Genomic DNA, 16,585 nt, shown 5'->3' with positions numbered 1-16,585 from the left:
TAAAAATTGCATCGAACGGAGGCCGGGAAGGGCCTCGTCGGAGGCAAAAACCGAGAGGGGGCGCGGCGGCGCCGCTGGGCTTCGGCCGCGTATTCCGGCCGTTTGGCCGGGATTTCGGCCTCGATTTGGCCATAGGAGGAATCAGCGGGGAAAAACGAGTCGGGGGTATGAAATTTACCTCGATCGGCGGTCGGAAATTTTCCCGGTGCGGCGGCGGGTGGCGGCGGTCGGCCTCTGGTTCGTCTTCTCTGGCGAGCGGCGGGCGGCTAGGGTTTGTGGTCTGGTGTGGGGGTTCTATTTATAACCCCTTGCCTTTTGATCTCAGCCGTTCATTTCGTTTTAATCTGGGCCGTTCGTTTTTGATTGAATCTGGGCCGTCCGATCGCGCGATTGATCTGGGCCGTCGGATCGCACCCACGCGGATCGCCAACGTGGCTCCTTTCGGAGTGACGCGGTCTTGCCATGTGGCAGGCCCCGGTTGGTCGGGACTGCTGACCGGGCCTGCTGACGTGGCTGCTGATGTGGCCCCCCCTTTTTTTTTTTTTTTTTTTTTTTCCGGGTGCTACAAAACGTATCTAAATCCAAACACTCATGTGATGGTAACTTTAAACAACAGCAAAAGAATATGCAGACACAAACACGAACATACACCAAATCCTAGCACAATTTGTTTGGTCCTTAGGTTATATCACTCCCATGTCACACATGCTAAACTTAGGATCATCATCTTGCTTGTTCATTCCCATGCCCTTCCCAAGGTTCTGCATGAAGCTTCTCAAGTCCTCTCTGAAATTAGGGCATCTACTCTGTATATGATCCTCTCCTCTGTAGTAGTAATACACTATGTCGCTTGCATCTCTTCACCTAGATTTTCCATGAGGGCCACCTCTTCCTTGTGAATGATTCTCCTCTTTTCTTGAGTTCTCCACAACTAATGCATGCCCCCTCACTGAACATTCTTTTTCCCCATAATTTTCTCACTCTCCCTTAGTTGGGTATGACATAATCAAGCTTTTATGCTGTTATGTTAACAAACATTGATTTCCACTACTAGTTTATAAGATTTGGGTGAGGAAGCTGTTACAGAATGTACATCACGGTAATTACCTAGGATTAAATTAGGTTAAAGGGTATGGTGGTAAAATATATATCTATGTAATTAATTGTCAGTTTCCTTTTTTATTCTCAAGAACTTTTATATATAGGGTTTTGATGTTCAATAAATTATATAACAAATCATTCTTAACATGGTATTAAAGTTTTAGGAAAAATATCCCTATCTCTTTTACAAATCCTAATCGGCATTCGTTGCCGAAATAAGAAGAATTACAAAAAACCTTAAGCTGGGCCAACCTTCATAGCTGGCCACCATCACCACCAGCACTGCTGGCCCTCATAGCCAATCACCAGCCTCATAAACCATCTTCACCTATTGCTCCCTGCAGCTGCAAGCCAAACCAGCAGCACAACCAACCAATGCGCCTGCGCACCAAATGCACCTACTCCAGTCGCGCCTCCACCAGAACCTTGCGAGCTACGGCAAGCTACGATTGCTGTCCACTGCACCAGCAGCCACCTGTCCTCATTAGCTCCTTATTCAGCCCGATTATTCTGGTTTTTCCCTTATAAAATTGGTCTTAATTGTCCTAAAAAATTTTGATCATGTCAGAGGTAACGTCCCAAACCACTGGCACAAGGCCTAAGGTGACATATTCACTGCAATCAACTGGAGAATTTTAGCTAATTCAGATTGCCTATCACTTGAATAAGAAAAATTATGTTAATTGGTCACAGTTGATTCCTACAATCCTCAAAAGGAAAAGTCATGCTTAGCCATTTTCTGGGACCGGAGCACAACCAAGAGACCTACAATTTGATGCCTAGGATAAAGAAAATTTGATGATAATAGTTTAGCTCTAGAATTCAATATCATCAGAGATAAGCAACACTTGTCTGTTCCGGCCCACTGCTAAAGAGGTTTGGCAAGTATTCAGATAAACTTATTACAGAGTAAAAGATGCAGTCCATATCTATAATTTGACAATCAAAACTTGGTCTTAAAAACAAGGAAGAAAATTAGCGCTAGACTATGTTAATCTATTGAAAATTTGGTTGCAGGAACTGGATCATTAGAGCTGCCTTACCATAAGAAAGCACTTTATAAGCTCAAATAATCACCTAGAGTATAGTTTGATAATTTGCAAACGTGAGGTTAGACATGAGATACAAACAGAGTCAAGAAGACAATACCCTATTTATTAAACACTGTTTCAGGGAGAGTTACAATCTTCTTAGTGTATGTTGATAATATCATTATACTAGGTGATGATGAAAAAGAAAAGCAGATACTGAAATAGTGCCTGTCCAAGAAGTTTGAGATTAAGGAATTAAAAGCTGAAGTATTTAACTGGAAATGAAGTTGCTCAAACGAAATCAAGAATCTTTATCTCGCAACAAAAATATATCAGTGATATGCTAAAGGATTTAGGTAAGCTGGCATGTAAACCTGTTAACACTCCTATTGATTCCAACCGTAAATTGGGAGTGGCAAAAGAAGATACAAGATAAACAACTTAATATACTAGAGACTAGTTGGAAGACTGATAAACTTGTCACACTCAACAGCAAACATTGCCTATGTAGTAAGCGTGATAAGTCAATTAAAGAGTTATATTTACACGTAGTATATAAAATACTACATTACTTGAAGGGGGCACCTAGGAAAGGTATTATGTTTAAAAGAAATAACAAGTTACTTACGGAAATCTATATCGAGTAGATTATGCAGGATCAATAGTGGATAAAATATCTATTACAGGTACTGTTCCTTAAAAGTAATTTGGTCATGTGGAGAAGTAAAAAATAAAATATAGTCACAATATCTAGTGCGGAGTTAGCATTTTGAGTAACGATATGAGGATTATGTGAGTTGTTATAGTTAAAAATGACTTTAGAAAATCTAAAGATCAAATGGGATGGACTCATACGTCTCTATTGTGGCAACAAGTCAGCTATAAGTACTACTCGTAATCCAGTATAACATGACATGAAAAACATATTGAATTGGACATGCACTTTATTAAAGAGAAACTACATAGTGACCTGATATGCACACCGTGCATGTCTACTAACTTTCAACTTGTAGACGTATTGATCAAGGACTTGAGTAACTAGGCATTCTAGATAATTATTACCAAGGTGGGAATGGGTAATGTCTATTCTCCAACTTTAGAGGGAGTGTTAGAAAATTAGGTTATAGGGTATAGTAGTAAAATTAGGTTTAATTAACTGGTTTTAGATTAGGTTATAAGGTATAGTAGTAAAATATACCCCTATGCAATTAATTGTCGCTTTCCTTTCTTATTCGTAACCGGAGCCAACAATAGTAGTGTTTGCTCCTCACCTTTCAATTGTCTTGTTCATCTCTTCCTAACAATTGGTACACTAACTAAATAATAAATATGGTTATAAAATTACCTCCTTTTGCCATATTTAGGGAGTAAATGTTCATCTTCATGCACAACTGGTTAGCAGCATAAATGCATAACTCCTCTATAACTTGTTCAATAATGCCTTTGGTCTTGTATCCTCCAGCAAGCTAGCTTGAGCCTAATTGTTCTAACAAATTTTATTGCATATAGTCTTCATTTTCAGGATTTTCATTTTCGAAAGCCATCTCAAGAGTTTGTCGGACAAGCAAGTTTTTAACATACAATATCACATGGTAAAATCAAATTTTTTATTGAAGGCTAGGGCATTAAAGTTTGTGCAGTTGGCTATCATAATAACCCACACAATAATTTGGAAGGTGGTTGATGGCGGTGGCAATGACCACTGGCAAAACTCTCCTTTCTTTCTTTTTGTGCATCGACTCACCTTTGATCCCCTTTTCAACAAGCACAAGAACTTGACAACCTCGCTTTTATATTAGTTGTTGGGAATATTTTCACACCAGAAATAATAAAATAAAAGGAGAGAACAAAAGCGCACACAAAATTAATTTGGTTTGATCCATATAACCTACATCAATGGGAACACTGACAATATTCGAATCTACAACAAAAAGATGTGTAAACACTGCCAAAATCTCTTATTATCTCTTGAAACTAGATTGGAAAGAATAGGGAAAAAGATCAATCTTATATGAATCTCAATGACTCACTCTTCAACCCCTCGTCTCTTTCTGCCGTTCACTACAAACTATTTCTCACAGAGTCAGACTGCTTTTATAGGAGAAAAGAATGGGAAAGAAGGTTGTTGGGGATGAAGAATAAATGGGGCAATGAAGTGGGGTAGTTGGAAAATCAACCATCATCTGCACAAGAGTTAAAAGTCAACGATGAATATGTTAATCCTCAGGTGAAGTTGTAACTTTCTAATTTGTTTGAGGTTCTATGTTTGTCATGGGCTCATAGTTATTATGTTAAAGGATACAAACAAACATTTCTTTCAGAAAAAAACAAACAAACAAAAGATTGACCACCTAAGAAGAAAAATTAAACAAAGACTGACATGAACAATATTTAATTTCTTTTATTTTTGGTACAAAGTTAAGAAGTACTTTCGATGTCAAGTTCTTATGCTAATTATTGTATTTGGTTGTTCAGTTTGTTATTATGAGAGGCTTCAAAAATTCTTCCCATATTGTAACGGGTGTTTAAAGCATTTGTTTGATAAATATAAATATGTCAGTCCCTTGTTTGATACTTTAATATAAAAAATACTTAAAACTTTTGGATAATAGCCGTCTATATTGACAATTATGAGAATCAACTATTGGCTTGATGCTGCCAACTGACAAACATTGCTTAGAAGACTATGAACTTGCCCATCTATGTATTTTTCACTCAATCTTATTACTTCTCCTGAAAGTATTTCAACATTAGGATAAATTTGAAAAAATTTATGATACTAATTCAATCCTGTTCCAGATTTGGTTTAAAATTAAGCCTCTCTCTTTTAATTCTGCTTTCCCCCTTTTTAAGGGGGTGATTGGTTGGGAAATGATTCTCTGCATGAAACTCTATTTGTATTTCTACCTTCCTTAACACACAAATATGGTTTATTAATGTTTCATATGCCATTATTGAAATGCTTTGTTTCAACAGGGGAGTCTCTGGATTCCTTCACTTTGAGTAGTGCTTTGAGGGCCTCTATTGGAGGTAGTGGTCTCACGAAGGTTAGTCAAGTACATGGATTGATCATCAAACTAGGTTTTGGAGCACATAGCATGCTAGCTGGATCCCTCATTGATGCTTACGCAAAATGTGGAAGCATCAAGAGCGCTTATCAATTATACAAGATAATGATAGAAAAGGATATAATTTCTTGCACTGCTTTGATAGCTGCATTTGCACGTTTTGGCAGATACACAAAGGATGCATTTGATCTTTTCAAAGAAGTAAAGTTAATGCAGATGAGATTAGATGATGTTATATTATGCTCCATGCTTAATATATGTGCCAATGCTGCATCTTTAAGTGTTGGGAGACAAATACATGCTTTTACTTTAAAATGTCAACCTAGTTATGATGTGGCAACGGGAAATGCTCTCATTGATATGTATGCCAAATCTGGAGAAGTTGAAGATGCTACCCTTGCTTTTAATGAGATGGGAGAGAGAAATGTGATTTCTTGGACATCATTGATTGCAGGATATGGGAAGCATGGATATGCTGATAAAGCAATTGCACTATATAAGAAGATGGAATGTCACGGCGTGAAACCAAATAACGTCACATTCTTATCCCTCCTTTTTGGTTGTAGCCATACTGGATTGATTGGCGAAGGATGGAAGATATTCAATACCATGGTTAGCAAATACAATATTTCACCTAGAGCTGAGCATTGTTCTTGCATTGTAGATCTCTTTGCACGTGGTGGGCAGTTAGAACTAGCTTATTCTTTGATAAGTGAAATGAATATAAAGCCTAGCCCATCACTTTGGGGTTCTCTTCTTGGAGCATGTAGAATCTATGGAAACATGGCTCTTGGAGAAGTAGTAGGTATGCATCTTCTAAATATAGAACCAGAGAAGTCGGCTACTTATGTTGTGCTAGCAAGCATTTATGCAGCAGTTGGTTCCTGGGACAATGCTTGGAAAACACGGAGCCTTATGGAAGAAAAAGGGTCAAGAAAGGATCCAGGATACAGTCTTTTGTCTTGTACAGAGAAGAAAATGGTGCTTTTGCCGCCATACTGAAAAAGCAGCATATAACTATTTTAGTTCCTTTTTTATTGAACTTGGATTTGGTAGATTACTTTTGTAAAATATATCTTCTCATAGATTCTGACCAGGGTGTGGAAGAGCACAAGAGAGAGCCTTCCAGAGTTCTAGAAATTCCTGAAGTAAGGCAGGCAAGGGTGACTACTAAATTTTGGCATGACCCTTGGGCTGGCTTCTTTTCTCCTTAAAGACCATTTTTCTTTTCTGTTTGGTCTTTCCAGGGGCAAGACATGTTGGTTACATATTCTTGTTGGCAAAACCAAGATTAGGTAGTTGGGGATATTAACTCTTATTTGCACTTTAATGATTGGGACTTAGATAAGGTCGCCTGTATTCTGCAAGAAGTCATAGCTCTTGTGCCCTACTGGAAGAGAACGATGGATGTAGATAAGGTATTGTATTATCATATACTGATGCTAGAAGATGGATTGAGAATATATATACCAGATTGCTGATTTAAGCAATGATGAATTTAAGAAAAAGTATGTCGGTTCTTTGCAGAAAGTTATACAACAATCAAATGGTCCTGTGATGAAGAGTTTATTGAAGATATTGTAAATTTTTCCTGAGAGTGTTGATTAAAGACAAAAAGGAGCTGTAACCCTTGTAAAACATCAGGGTTCTTGTGGTACGATTTGATTATCTTAATTTAATGTTGTGCGGTTATATATTAATTAGCATATGTTATATATAAAATTGATTAACCACTTTTTATTTAATTAATGTCGTTTACTTTTATCATAATAAAATGTATTAACTTTTATTAAAATAATGCAGGTAGTTGTTAGACATTCTCAACTGTTATAATTGTGGGGAGAATAAATAAGAACAAAACTGTAAAAGACGCAATCAGGGGTGCAAAGGAGGTTATGACTAAAAATGATATTAACTTGAGAGAAAAGTACCCATATAAAGCAGAGCAGGGCCCTAGTCAAGCCAACCAAGTTTGCATGCATGTGTGCAACTACAGGTGAAGAAGAAACTTAATACCGCAAGCCGATCTACTGCATCCGAGATTCGGGGAAGGGTAAGATTGGTTTTATCCCTTAATCCTCCCTTAGAGTGCATGTCTTTAGATTTGATTTCTCATACTGCTTTATAGATTTGTTTAGTTTTATGGATTTACATTTGTTAATGCATCTAAGTATAAATTAATTTGTAAAGAGACGTGTAAAGGCATCAGTGTAGAATGCATGCCGGCGACAATGATAGCAGGTTAGGGTTTTAGATATGTGACGTTGGGCCAATGGCCCAAATATAAAATCTTTAGGAGAGGGCTAAATAAAAACTTATCTAATAACACTGAGCCAATGAACAGAGAAAGAATTAATGTTGACAATAAGAATAGGGGAAAGATACATTAGGCCTGGTGTGCAAATCAAAATGAGACGTAAAGCTGCTGTTTAATTCAAGAAGTAAATTATGAACATGCAAGTGGTACAATAGTTGAGGATCTATATCAAACTGCGATATCGATTAGAGTTTATGATTAATTCGAAAATAAATTTATAGATACTTTGGGGTTTAGGAATATCGACAATAAGAAGACTAGGCGAAAAAATACAATAGGCACGGTATGCAAATCAAAATGAGACGTAAAGCTGCTGTTCAATTCAAGAAGTAAATTATGAACATGCAAGTGGTACAATAGTTGAGCATCTATATCAAACTGCAATATTGATTAGAGTTTATGATTAATTTGAAAATAAATTTATATGTCTATAGATACTTGGGGTTTAGGAATTAATTTCCTACATGGGACAAGTCCAATTTCAGAAATGGGCTGAACCCAGAAGTAGAGAAGGTCATTTCCAGAACCATTAAATGGGCCAAGGCCAAAACCCATTACTGAGCCCAACCAGCTTTCGATAACTGGCAGAACTCATAATTTGAAATCCTTAATGGGTCAAAGCCAGTGTCCTCAATAGACCAAACCCAGAATCCAATTTACTTTGAATGGATGAAAGATGACAATGAATTAATCAACTTATCTGAAAGGACTAAAATGGGCCAGTATGAAAATTAACAGAGTTGGGCTTCGGCCCAGAACAAGGGAAGAGGCATGCAAATAATTAATTAAGTTAAGAAATTTTGTAATGGGCGAAGTGGGCCACACGGGAATATATAGAGACCCAAAACAAATAGAAAAAGAGGAACAAGATTTTATAGATATAATGAATTAAAGTTAAAAAGTATTCTAAATTTTAAAGTGTGTTAATGAGCCAGGCTTCAAATACGTTGGAAAATATCCCGAATAGTAGGGCTTTATAAGTGCCTAATAATCATATCATTTCAAGAAACAAATAACACGATTAACTAGTAGATAAAGGGTAATCTAAGGCGTGAGAAATTTTAATGAAATGATGAATACAATTTTTTTTTTTTTTTTTGTAAAGCTAAGGGTAAAATGATATGCATGAGAATTAAATACGGATTAAGTAAATTAAAATGTAATTCGTTGAGTATACAAATGGGTGTGAATACAAATATAATTTGTCCTGATGAAATATAAGAGTAATAAGGTGCATCTTAAAATTAATATATGATAATAAATTTTTTATGAAGTACTAAAAATAAAATGAAAAGAAAACAGGTGAGTCTAGAATATAAATTTAAAAAGCAATGAGTTGGTATAATGTGTGAAAACATTTAAAACTTGTTTGATTTTATATAAATGAGGGATATCTGTGTGTATGTAGACGAGATTCGGTTAGTGTACTTGTATAAAAGAATAAGATTGTTTACCATTCTATTAAAAAAAATTAAAAGGTTGAGAGTGGATTCTTTTCTTCAATGCATTCTACCAAGGCGACTAGGGTACTTTTTTATAAGATACGCTCATTCGAGCTCAAGCTAACTTTTTTCAATTCAATCAGAAGATAAGAGTCCAATCTATCAATCCATTCAAGATTTTTTTTTTTCAAAGAAGAAGTGTAAGATATATATTAATTAGGTGCCAAAAGGGCGCCACCTAAGTACACAGAATTTACAGCTCGGTAAGAGTATCTACAAGGAGTCCAAAATCATCAAAACTGTCAAGATTGTGTCCTAACATAATAGAACCAAAAAAGTGTAACCATTTGCCCTCGATATTAACAAAATTCCTCTCAATACCTTTAAAAATTCTTTTATTTCTTTCTTTTGAAACAATCCAGAATATAGTGAATGGAATTAGTCGGAAGCATTTGTTCTTGAAAGTGAGACCCTCCCAAGCGAGATGTTCAACCTTGATGGAGTATATTATAAACCAGTGAATACGCATTAAACTGTAGAGGTTAGTCCATAGACTATAGTGAATGGGCACCATAACAGAAGGTATCTGTAGCTTTCCAAGTTGGATTTGCATAAGGGGCATCTGTAAACCAGTTGGAAACCTCTCTTCATGAGATTGTCAATGGTCAAGATGCATTCTTTTGCCGCCTCCCAAGTGAAGAAGGAGATTCTAGGTGGAGCTTGCGACTTCCATATGATTTTATTGAGAAAAACATACTCATTTCAATTTGTGGAATCTGTCAGGTGCTTATAAAGAGAAGTAACTGAGAGAGTGCCATTTTTGTTTAAATTCTATATGAGTTTGTCATCGTTGAGATTCAATTATATATTAGCAGTAATTGCAGTTAATTCCATGTATTCCACAATTTTCTAATCTTGGAGATTACGATTATTTGTCATCATTGAGATTCAACTATATATTAGCAGTAATTGCAGTTAATTCCATGTATTCCATAATTTTCCTATCTTGGAGATTATGGTTGACAACCACAGCACTCGGAAGAGAAGTGTTACCCTGAAATAATTCTTCAACTAGGATATCCTTGTCACAGGCGATAGCAAATATTTGGGAGAAATGAGATTGAAGGTTGTTGTTTCCCAGCCATACATTCTGCCAAAAACGAATTTTGTTATCCTTACCGATGACCCAAGTGGAGCAGTTTTGAATAATGTGATTATGTTGCATGAAACTCTTCCATAAGCTTTTTCCATAGTTGTTTCAGTTTAATATGGTCATATTATGCAGACCTTTGCTGAACCATTTGTATTCAATGATATTTTTCCAAAGGCAATTTTTGCTGTTCTAGAATTTTCAGACCTATTTACAGTGCAATGCTTTGTTAAGTGTCATTAGGGACCTTAACCCCAGTCCACCTTTATATTTAGGCTGTTTGATATCTTCCCAGCTGACCAAGTGAAGCTTGCGGTTGTTCTCACAATCACAAAGAAAACGACATTAATACTTTCCAATTTTTTGGCAACACTTGCTGGAATGGTAAGAACCAAGAGGTAATAGATTGGTAGGTTAGATAAAGTGCTCTTTATGAATGTGAGCCTACCACCTTTTGACAAGAATTTTTTTTTCCAGTTGGCTAGTCTACTTTGGAAAATGTTGATTATAGACTCTCAACAACTACTGTCTTTGTGTTTAGAACCAAGAAGGATGCCCAAATATTTGATGGTTAGATTTGTGGCTTTGTATCCCATAGTCTTAGCAAAAGAGGGCTCAGGACAGTTAGTGCCAAATTTTACTAATTCAGATTTGCTGTAATTAATCTTTAAACCCAAGACAGCTTGAAAGCATAATAGAATGTACCTCAAGTTTAAAATTGAATTTATATCCGGCTGGCAAAAGAATAGGGTGTCATCGATAAAAAATAAATGTGAAATCTCCATTTGTTTATCTTAGTTGCCCACCACGATATCTTTTTCAAGCTGTAGGTTTTTAGGTTTGTCAACCATTTTGTGAAGAGCTTCCATGACAATAATAAAGAGTAAAGGGGAGAGAGGATCACTTTGTCGCAAGCCTCTAGATGCATTGACGAATTTAGACGGACCACCATTTACAAGGACTGCAAAACTGGTGGAAGAGATGCACGTGTAGATCCAATTCCTCCATTTTCGTCCAAAACCCAATCGTTCAAGCATGTAATCAATAAAGTTCCAAGAAATGTGATCAAAAGTCTTTTTCATGTCTAGCTTACAGAGTATACCTTGACCTTTCTTCCTATAGACCTCAACCACAATTTCGTTGGCCATAAGGATAACGTCTGTGATATGTCTCCCATAGTCAAAAGCTTGCTGAGAATCCCCGATGATGGAGTGTAACACTTTAGATAAGTAGTTTGCTAGAACTTTTGATAATATTTTGTAGATACTATCTATAAGGCTTATTGGTCTAAAGTCTTTAATTTGCTCAGCATCCTTCTGTTTAGGGATAAAGACAAGAAATGTGGAGTTGATTGATTTCACGAAGGAGGAATTTTTGTGAAAGCTATTGAAGAACTCTAAGAAATCTTACTTCACCATATTCCAATATTCCTGAAAAAACTTGAGGTTGAAACTGTTGGGTCTCGGGGCCTTATCCCCATCGCAAGCATAGATGCTAGCAAAAATTTCCTCTTCGCTAAAATTAGCTTCTAAATCTAGAATAGCTTGGTCGTCGATTTTGGCAAATTTTAGCTTGTTCAGTTTTAGTCTTGCACAATATTCCTCATAATACAGGTCAAGAAAATAGTCTTTGGCATCTTCTCTCATAGCGGTGTTCCCCTCAAATCTTTTATTGTCAATAAGGAGCTCTTCCACATAGTTATTTCTTCTCTTGTGATTGGCCAAACAAAGGAAATGTTTTGTGTTTCTATCACCATCCTTAAGCCATTTCTCTTAGGATTTTTGCTTATAAGAGATAGTTTCCATGTTCAATTTATTGGCAAGGTTGAGTTTCAGAAGTGTCCTACTCTCTCTGTCAGCATCAGTGAAACCCAAATTCCCTTCAACATTGTCCATAATTTTAATATATGACATAGTACTTCTGATTTCTAGTTTTTTCCCCAGTCGAAAGTGATAACCCATTTTTTGATCTCTTCCTTCAGATATTTGAGCTTACTGACAAGTTTGAAACTGGTAGTGCCTCTAAAATTCTTAGAAGACCAAGTCGATTCGACCAAGGCTTTGAAACCATATGTTTTGAGCCATTTGCTATCAAGTCTGAAAGGGATAAGTCCCCACTGGATTCCTTCTGGATCAAGACAAATAGGGAAGTAGTTAAATAAAGTTCTAGGGACTACCTTTTGTGAGTAAGATGGTAATTCTAGCAGTAGTTCTGAAGAGACAAGAAATCTATCAATTCTGAAAAATGAGGGCTTCTCTCTCTAGATACTCCAATTCCACTGTCCTCATTTCAATGGCAAATCATCTAAATCTAGTCTCTCAATTTGTTCTTGAAACTCAATAGCGTTGGAATTAGAGAACTGGTCACTAGACCTCTAGCTGCGCTTAATGATGATGTTGAAATTGCCACCAATTATTCCTTTGTTTCCCCATTTATTGAGACAGGAGGAGATTTCAATCCATAATAAATGTCATTCAATCACATTTCCCCTATAGTATACTCCAAAAAAGAACCAAACTTTTTGATTAGTAATATTGGTAAAGAGGTAAAAGAGCATTACCTCACCGATGAAGAAGCCTCTGATTTCAACAACTTATTTCCTTCAGACAATTAAAATGCCCCCAACAGATCCCTTAGCAGGAAATTTAGCTAGCTTGTGTCGTCAATATTCCATATGCTATTGATAGTATTGTCAGTAATCATCTCTATCTTCATCTCTTGGAAACAAACAATGGCTGGTTTTCATCTATTGAGACAACCTTTCAAAGTATTCCTTTTTCAAACGTTGTTGAGGCCCCTAACATTTCAAGATATAATTTTTAGAACCATTAAATTTGCATACTTCTCTCCCTGTCAGAGCTCTTTTTTTGTCTACCCTCGTAGTTCACTGAACATTCGAGAAGTTTTAACTCTTTGGCACCATCATCAGCTTGCTTTTGTTTCACTGTTGGTGTTTTCTCAATAATAATTTTCTTCTCCATCGTTCTCATTTCCAATTCCTCGAACAGTGCCATGGTTTGTGCTTCATGGTCTTAGTAGGTTAACCCTATCATTTTGTTAATATTGCCTATGTTTTGCAAGACCCATGAAGAGTATAACTGATCATTCGATTCTGACTTTCCTGGTTGCCTCGCGAAAACAATAGGAACTTCCTCCAAGTCGCTTTGAACAATATCCAGCTCGCGACATATGTTAAGAGATAAAGATGAAGATTGTGAAACAAGATTTTCTTTAGATAGGGTTTTGTTGATATTATCGTCAATAGAGAATCTAGATTCAACATACCTTTCATCACAGTAAATGATGGCAATGCCTGAATTTTCACATTCTTTAGGTTTCCCCCAATTTGATTGAGTGAGAGTATTAATTATTCCGAGGGTAATCTTATCTTTTGGGTCGGTTGAGTCGTTGCGGTTTTTATCTTGGGCCTCCACATCCATAAAACTTTTGGACTTCTTTATTTTAGCTTCAGGATCTTAGTAACTTCTTTGCTAGGCCCAATATGGTCCACCCATTTTTTTTCCTCCCGAGTATATTCAGGTTTACTCTGTCCCGGGCCTTGAGCAGACTTATTTGTCTAGTTGCGATTATGCTTGAGACGTTTGTTTCCTTCTTTTTTAGTACAGCTGACATTGTTTCCATTTTGAGCAATTAGCGACTGGTTATTGTTTGTTGGGGTGGAGAGAGCAGATGATTGACTTTTGAATTTTGAAGTTAGCTAGTTCGGGTCGAATATCTTCTTTTACCCCCGAATGGGTGGAACACTACTCGTACGTACAGCTTCAACAAAGGTTTTTTTGCCCATGTCTTCCACCGTCACACGAAAACCATAGCTATAGGCTGGACAATAAAGAATCATTTGATAATGTTGGGAACGGGCTGTGGCCGGATTCCCAATGTTCGACATCGTATTTGAAATTTCCATTGCTTATATCATTACTTGGAAACCTTGTTTGCAGTTGGGGCAATATAGTGTCAATTGACAGTGTTTGTTCGTTGCATTTAGTTTCCCAATATTTGGTGTCGTAGACAGCGTCACCGTACCGCAAGTAGGGGCATTCTTTAAGGTTGGTGGGTTTTCTTTGAAAGGGTTCACCAGAGGAGTATCAGATAGTTCAAAGTAGCTCTTAGTATTTGCCACCAGCTACCTGCCTCAAAGTCGTGGGGAATGAAGATTCTTTTTACTGTGTTGACTGTTTCCTCTGTTAGCACGAGACACCTGCCTCTTCTATTCTTAATTAACACGAAGAAAAGATGGGGATGATGATTTTTCTTGTTTGTTCCCCAACAATCACCACCTTGTTTCCAATAGAAGTCGTATAAGGCATCAGTAAACCATTTGACATCTTCCTTATTTCATGTAATAGATGCTCTATTTCCCCTTCTGTTTTTCACTTATACAGAGTCCATCAAGCTTCTTTCCAATATAGTCAAAGTTGAAAGATTTATTACCAATGGGGACAAATCTTTTAATGTTCACATGCCTCATATTGGTAGACAAGAGTTCACTTGTCGGCCTTACAGCAGACCCTGGGATAATCAAACTTCACGGTGATCCTGATTTGAATCGATAACTGTGATAGATTTGGCGGAGGAGGAGATTGAAATGGTTGGAAAGTTACGTGAAGATTTTTTGGGGAGGGAGAAAGAGAGAGATAATTTCACTTGATTGTGAAATTTAGGTACAACCAACAATTTAGTATTTGACTTTTATCAATCCATTTAAGTTATTAAGGCATTCCTACAATGGTTAAGTGCCTAGTCGGGAAACTAGTTTCATCTGTTATGCTTTATGCGCCTGGTTTCTAGCCAATCCTGTTGGATGGCGGTAGTGTTGAAAGATGTAGATTTTGGCCTTTTCGATTTTCTTTACAATCGTCCAATATTAAATTTTTTTATCCTATGGGTGCTTCTAGCATGTGAGCTTCTAGTGAGATTCTTTTGATTGACGTACCTTAGGGATAAAGTCTCGTATGAGGCAGAAAAGTACATGAGTTAGTAAGTTAAGCTTGGCACGCTATACATATCCTGTTGCCAGCATCTTCACCACTTATTTCCCTATGCTCTGGTCAAGTCTTCCCGCTTACTGAGAATGATTCCTTTTAGAACTCACTAACGCACTCCTAAAAGCCTTGCTCTTGATCTCATAGCTCTTAAATCCTACAAAATAGGTCTCTAGGCTTTATCTTCTTATTGAATCTATAGAACTCAATCGAGTAAGCTTAAGAAGAAAAGGGAATTTAAGGTACTATAAGAGAAGGATTTGTTAGGTAACGATGAATTCTATCTCGTGGACAATCTATCATATGGTAACCATGATTGTATCCATCGTGGACATATTGTATCATTCTATAGTTATTGTGATCGAGGTCATGTTAATAGTAGGGATCCCTATTCTAACTCGAAAAATCGAATGGCGATCTTTGGGATAATTTGGAAAATTTTAGTAGAAATAAAATATTTAAATATATATAAAAGAAAAGAAAGGATCAAAATGCAAAGATTTTGAAAAAATTGAAGATGGGCAACATGGAAATAGAGAAGGGGCTAAGTTGTAAGGTTCTTTTAAAAGTAGGAAAATCTAGGAAATTAAAAGTGTTGGGATTTTTCTCAGGGAAGAAAATCTTAACTTCTATTGACTTTACTCTCTCCTACATTTAACAACTTAAAGTGTCTTTAAATAGATTTATATCGAATTCAAATTTCTTAAAAATAATCTACCATAATTTAAAAGATAAACTTCAACTAATAACATGATTTTTAAAAAATAAATATATTCTAAATATAACTAAAGATAAATCCTATTTAAATTCAAACTAATAAATAAAATAAATTATAATTTTTACATTTATATTCAACACTCTCCCATAATATAGAAATTGTAATCACTAAATTTATTTTGTTGGAGCACATCTCTCCAATATTTCTTGTTTGATCTTTATATTCTGAAGCACTTCTTTTTAATTGTTGATGCACTTCTCACCAACATTCGATTATTGATGTACTTGTCATCAATCTTCAATTATTTGATGCACTTCTCATCAAAACCCTTAGAGCACTTCTCTCCAAATTTTAAAAAAAAGGAGTTTCTTCTTCTTCTTCAACAACATTTATTTGTTCATTCTTCAACATGCAATTTTTTTCTTGTATATGCTCAAATATTTTACAATAAAAATATTATGATTTACCTTTATGCCAACAATCTTTTTCATCATGATTATTTTTCTTGCATACTTTGCATGGTGAAAAATTTTCCTTTTTGATGTTGATGCAGACTTCTTTGACATCTTAGTAATGAAGACTCCCTCCATGTTTTTTTTTCTTCTTTTCCTCGTTGCTCTTCTCTCTATATTATTTTTTTATATACTCATAGGTAGTAAAGGCTCTGATACCACTTGTTGGGATTTTTCTCAGAATGAAAAAAATCTAAATTTTCATTGACTTCATTCACTCCACATTTAACAACTTAAAGTGCC

At 36.2% G+C, this 16,585-nt stretch overlaps 1 protein-coding gene across 5 annotated transcripts in view; it reads left to right on the top strand.

Moving 5' to 3' along the window:
- LOC110808004 (pentatricopeptide repeat-containing protein At3g20730-like) overlaps window positions 1–16,585 on the top strand; it is a 38,107-nt gene that overhangs the window by 10,136 nt on the left and 11,386 nt on the right. For 3 of the 5 annotated variants that reach the window (XM_088220762.1, XM_088220758.1, XM_088220761.1), the window contains 2 exons: window positions 5,109–6,854; window positions 7,004–7,389. In XM_088220762.1, coding sequence (XP_088076888.1) covers window positions 5,109–6,202 — 1,094 coding nt within the window. In that variant the 3' untranslated portion in view covers window positions 6,203–6,854; window positions 7,004–7,389. Of the gene's footprint in view, window positions 1–5,108; window positions 6,855–7,003; window positions 7,390–16,585 lie in introns of those variants that run through there. The other 2 variants (XM_088220759.1, XM_088220760.1) reach the window with 2 other exon arrangements.

This window comes from Carica papaya, chromosome 5 (genome assembly GCF_054855325.1).
Source record: "Carica papaya isolate Zhongbai chromosome 5, ASM5485532v1, whole genome shotgun sequence".
In the NCBI taxonomy this organism is placed as follows: Eukaryota; Viridiplantae; Streptophyta; class Magnoliopsida; order Brassicales; family Caricaceae; genus Carica; species Carica papaya.
This window is presented reverse-complemented; position numbering and strand designations above follow the sequence as displayed.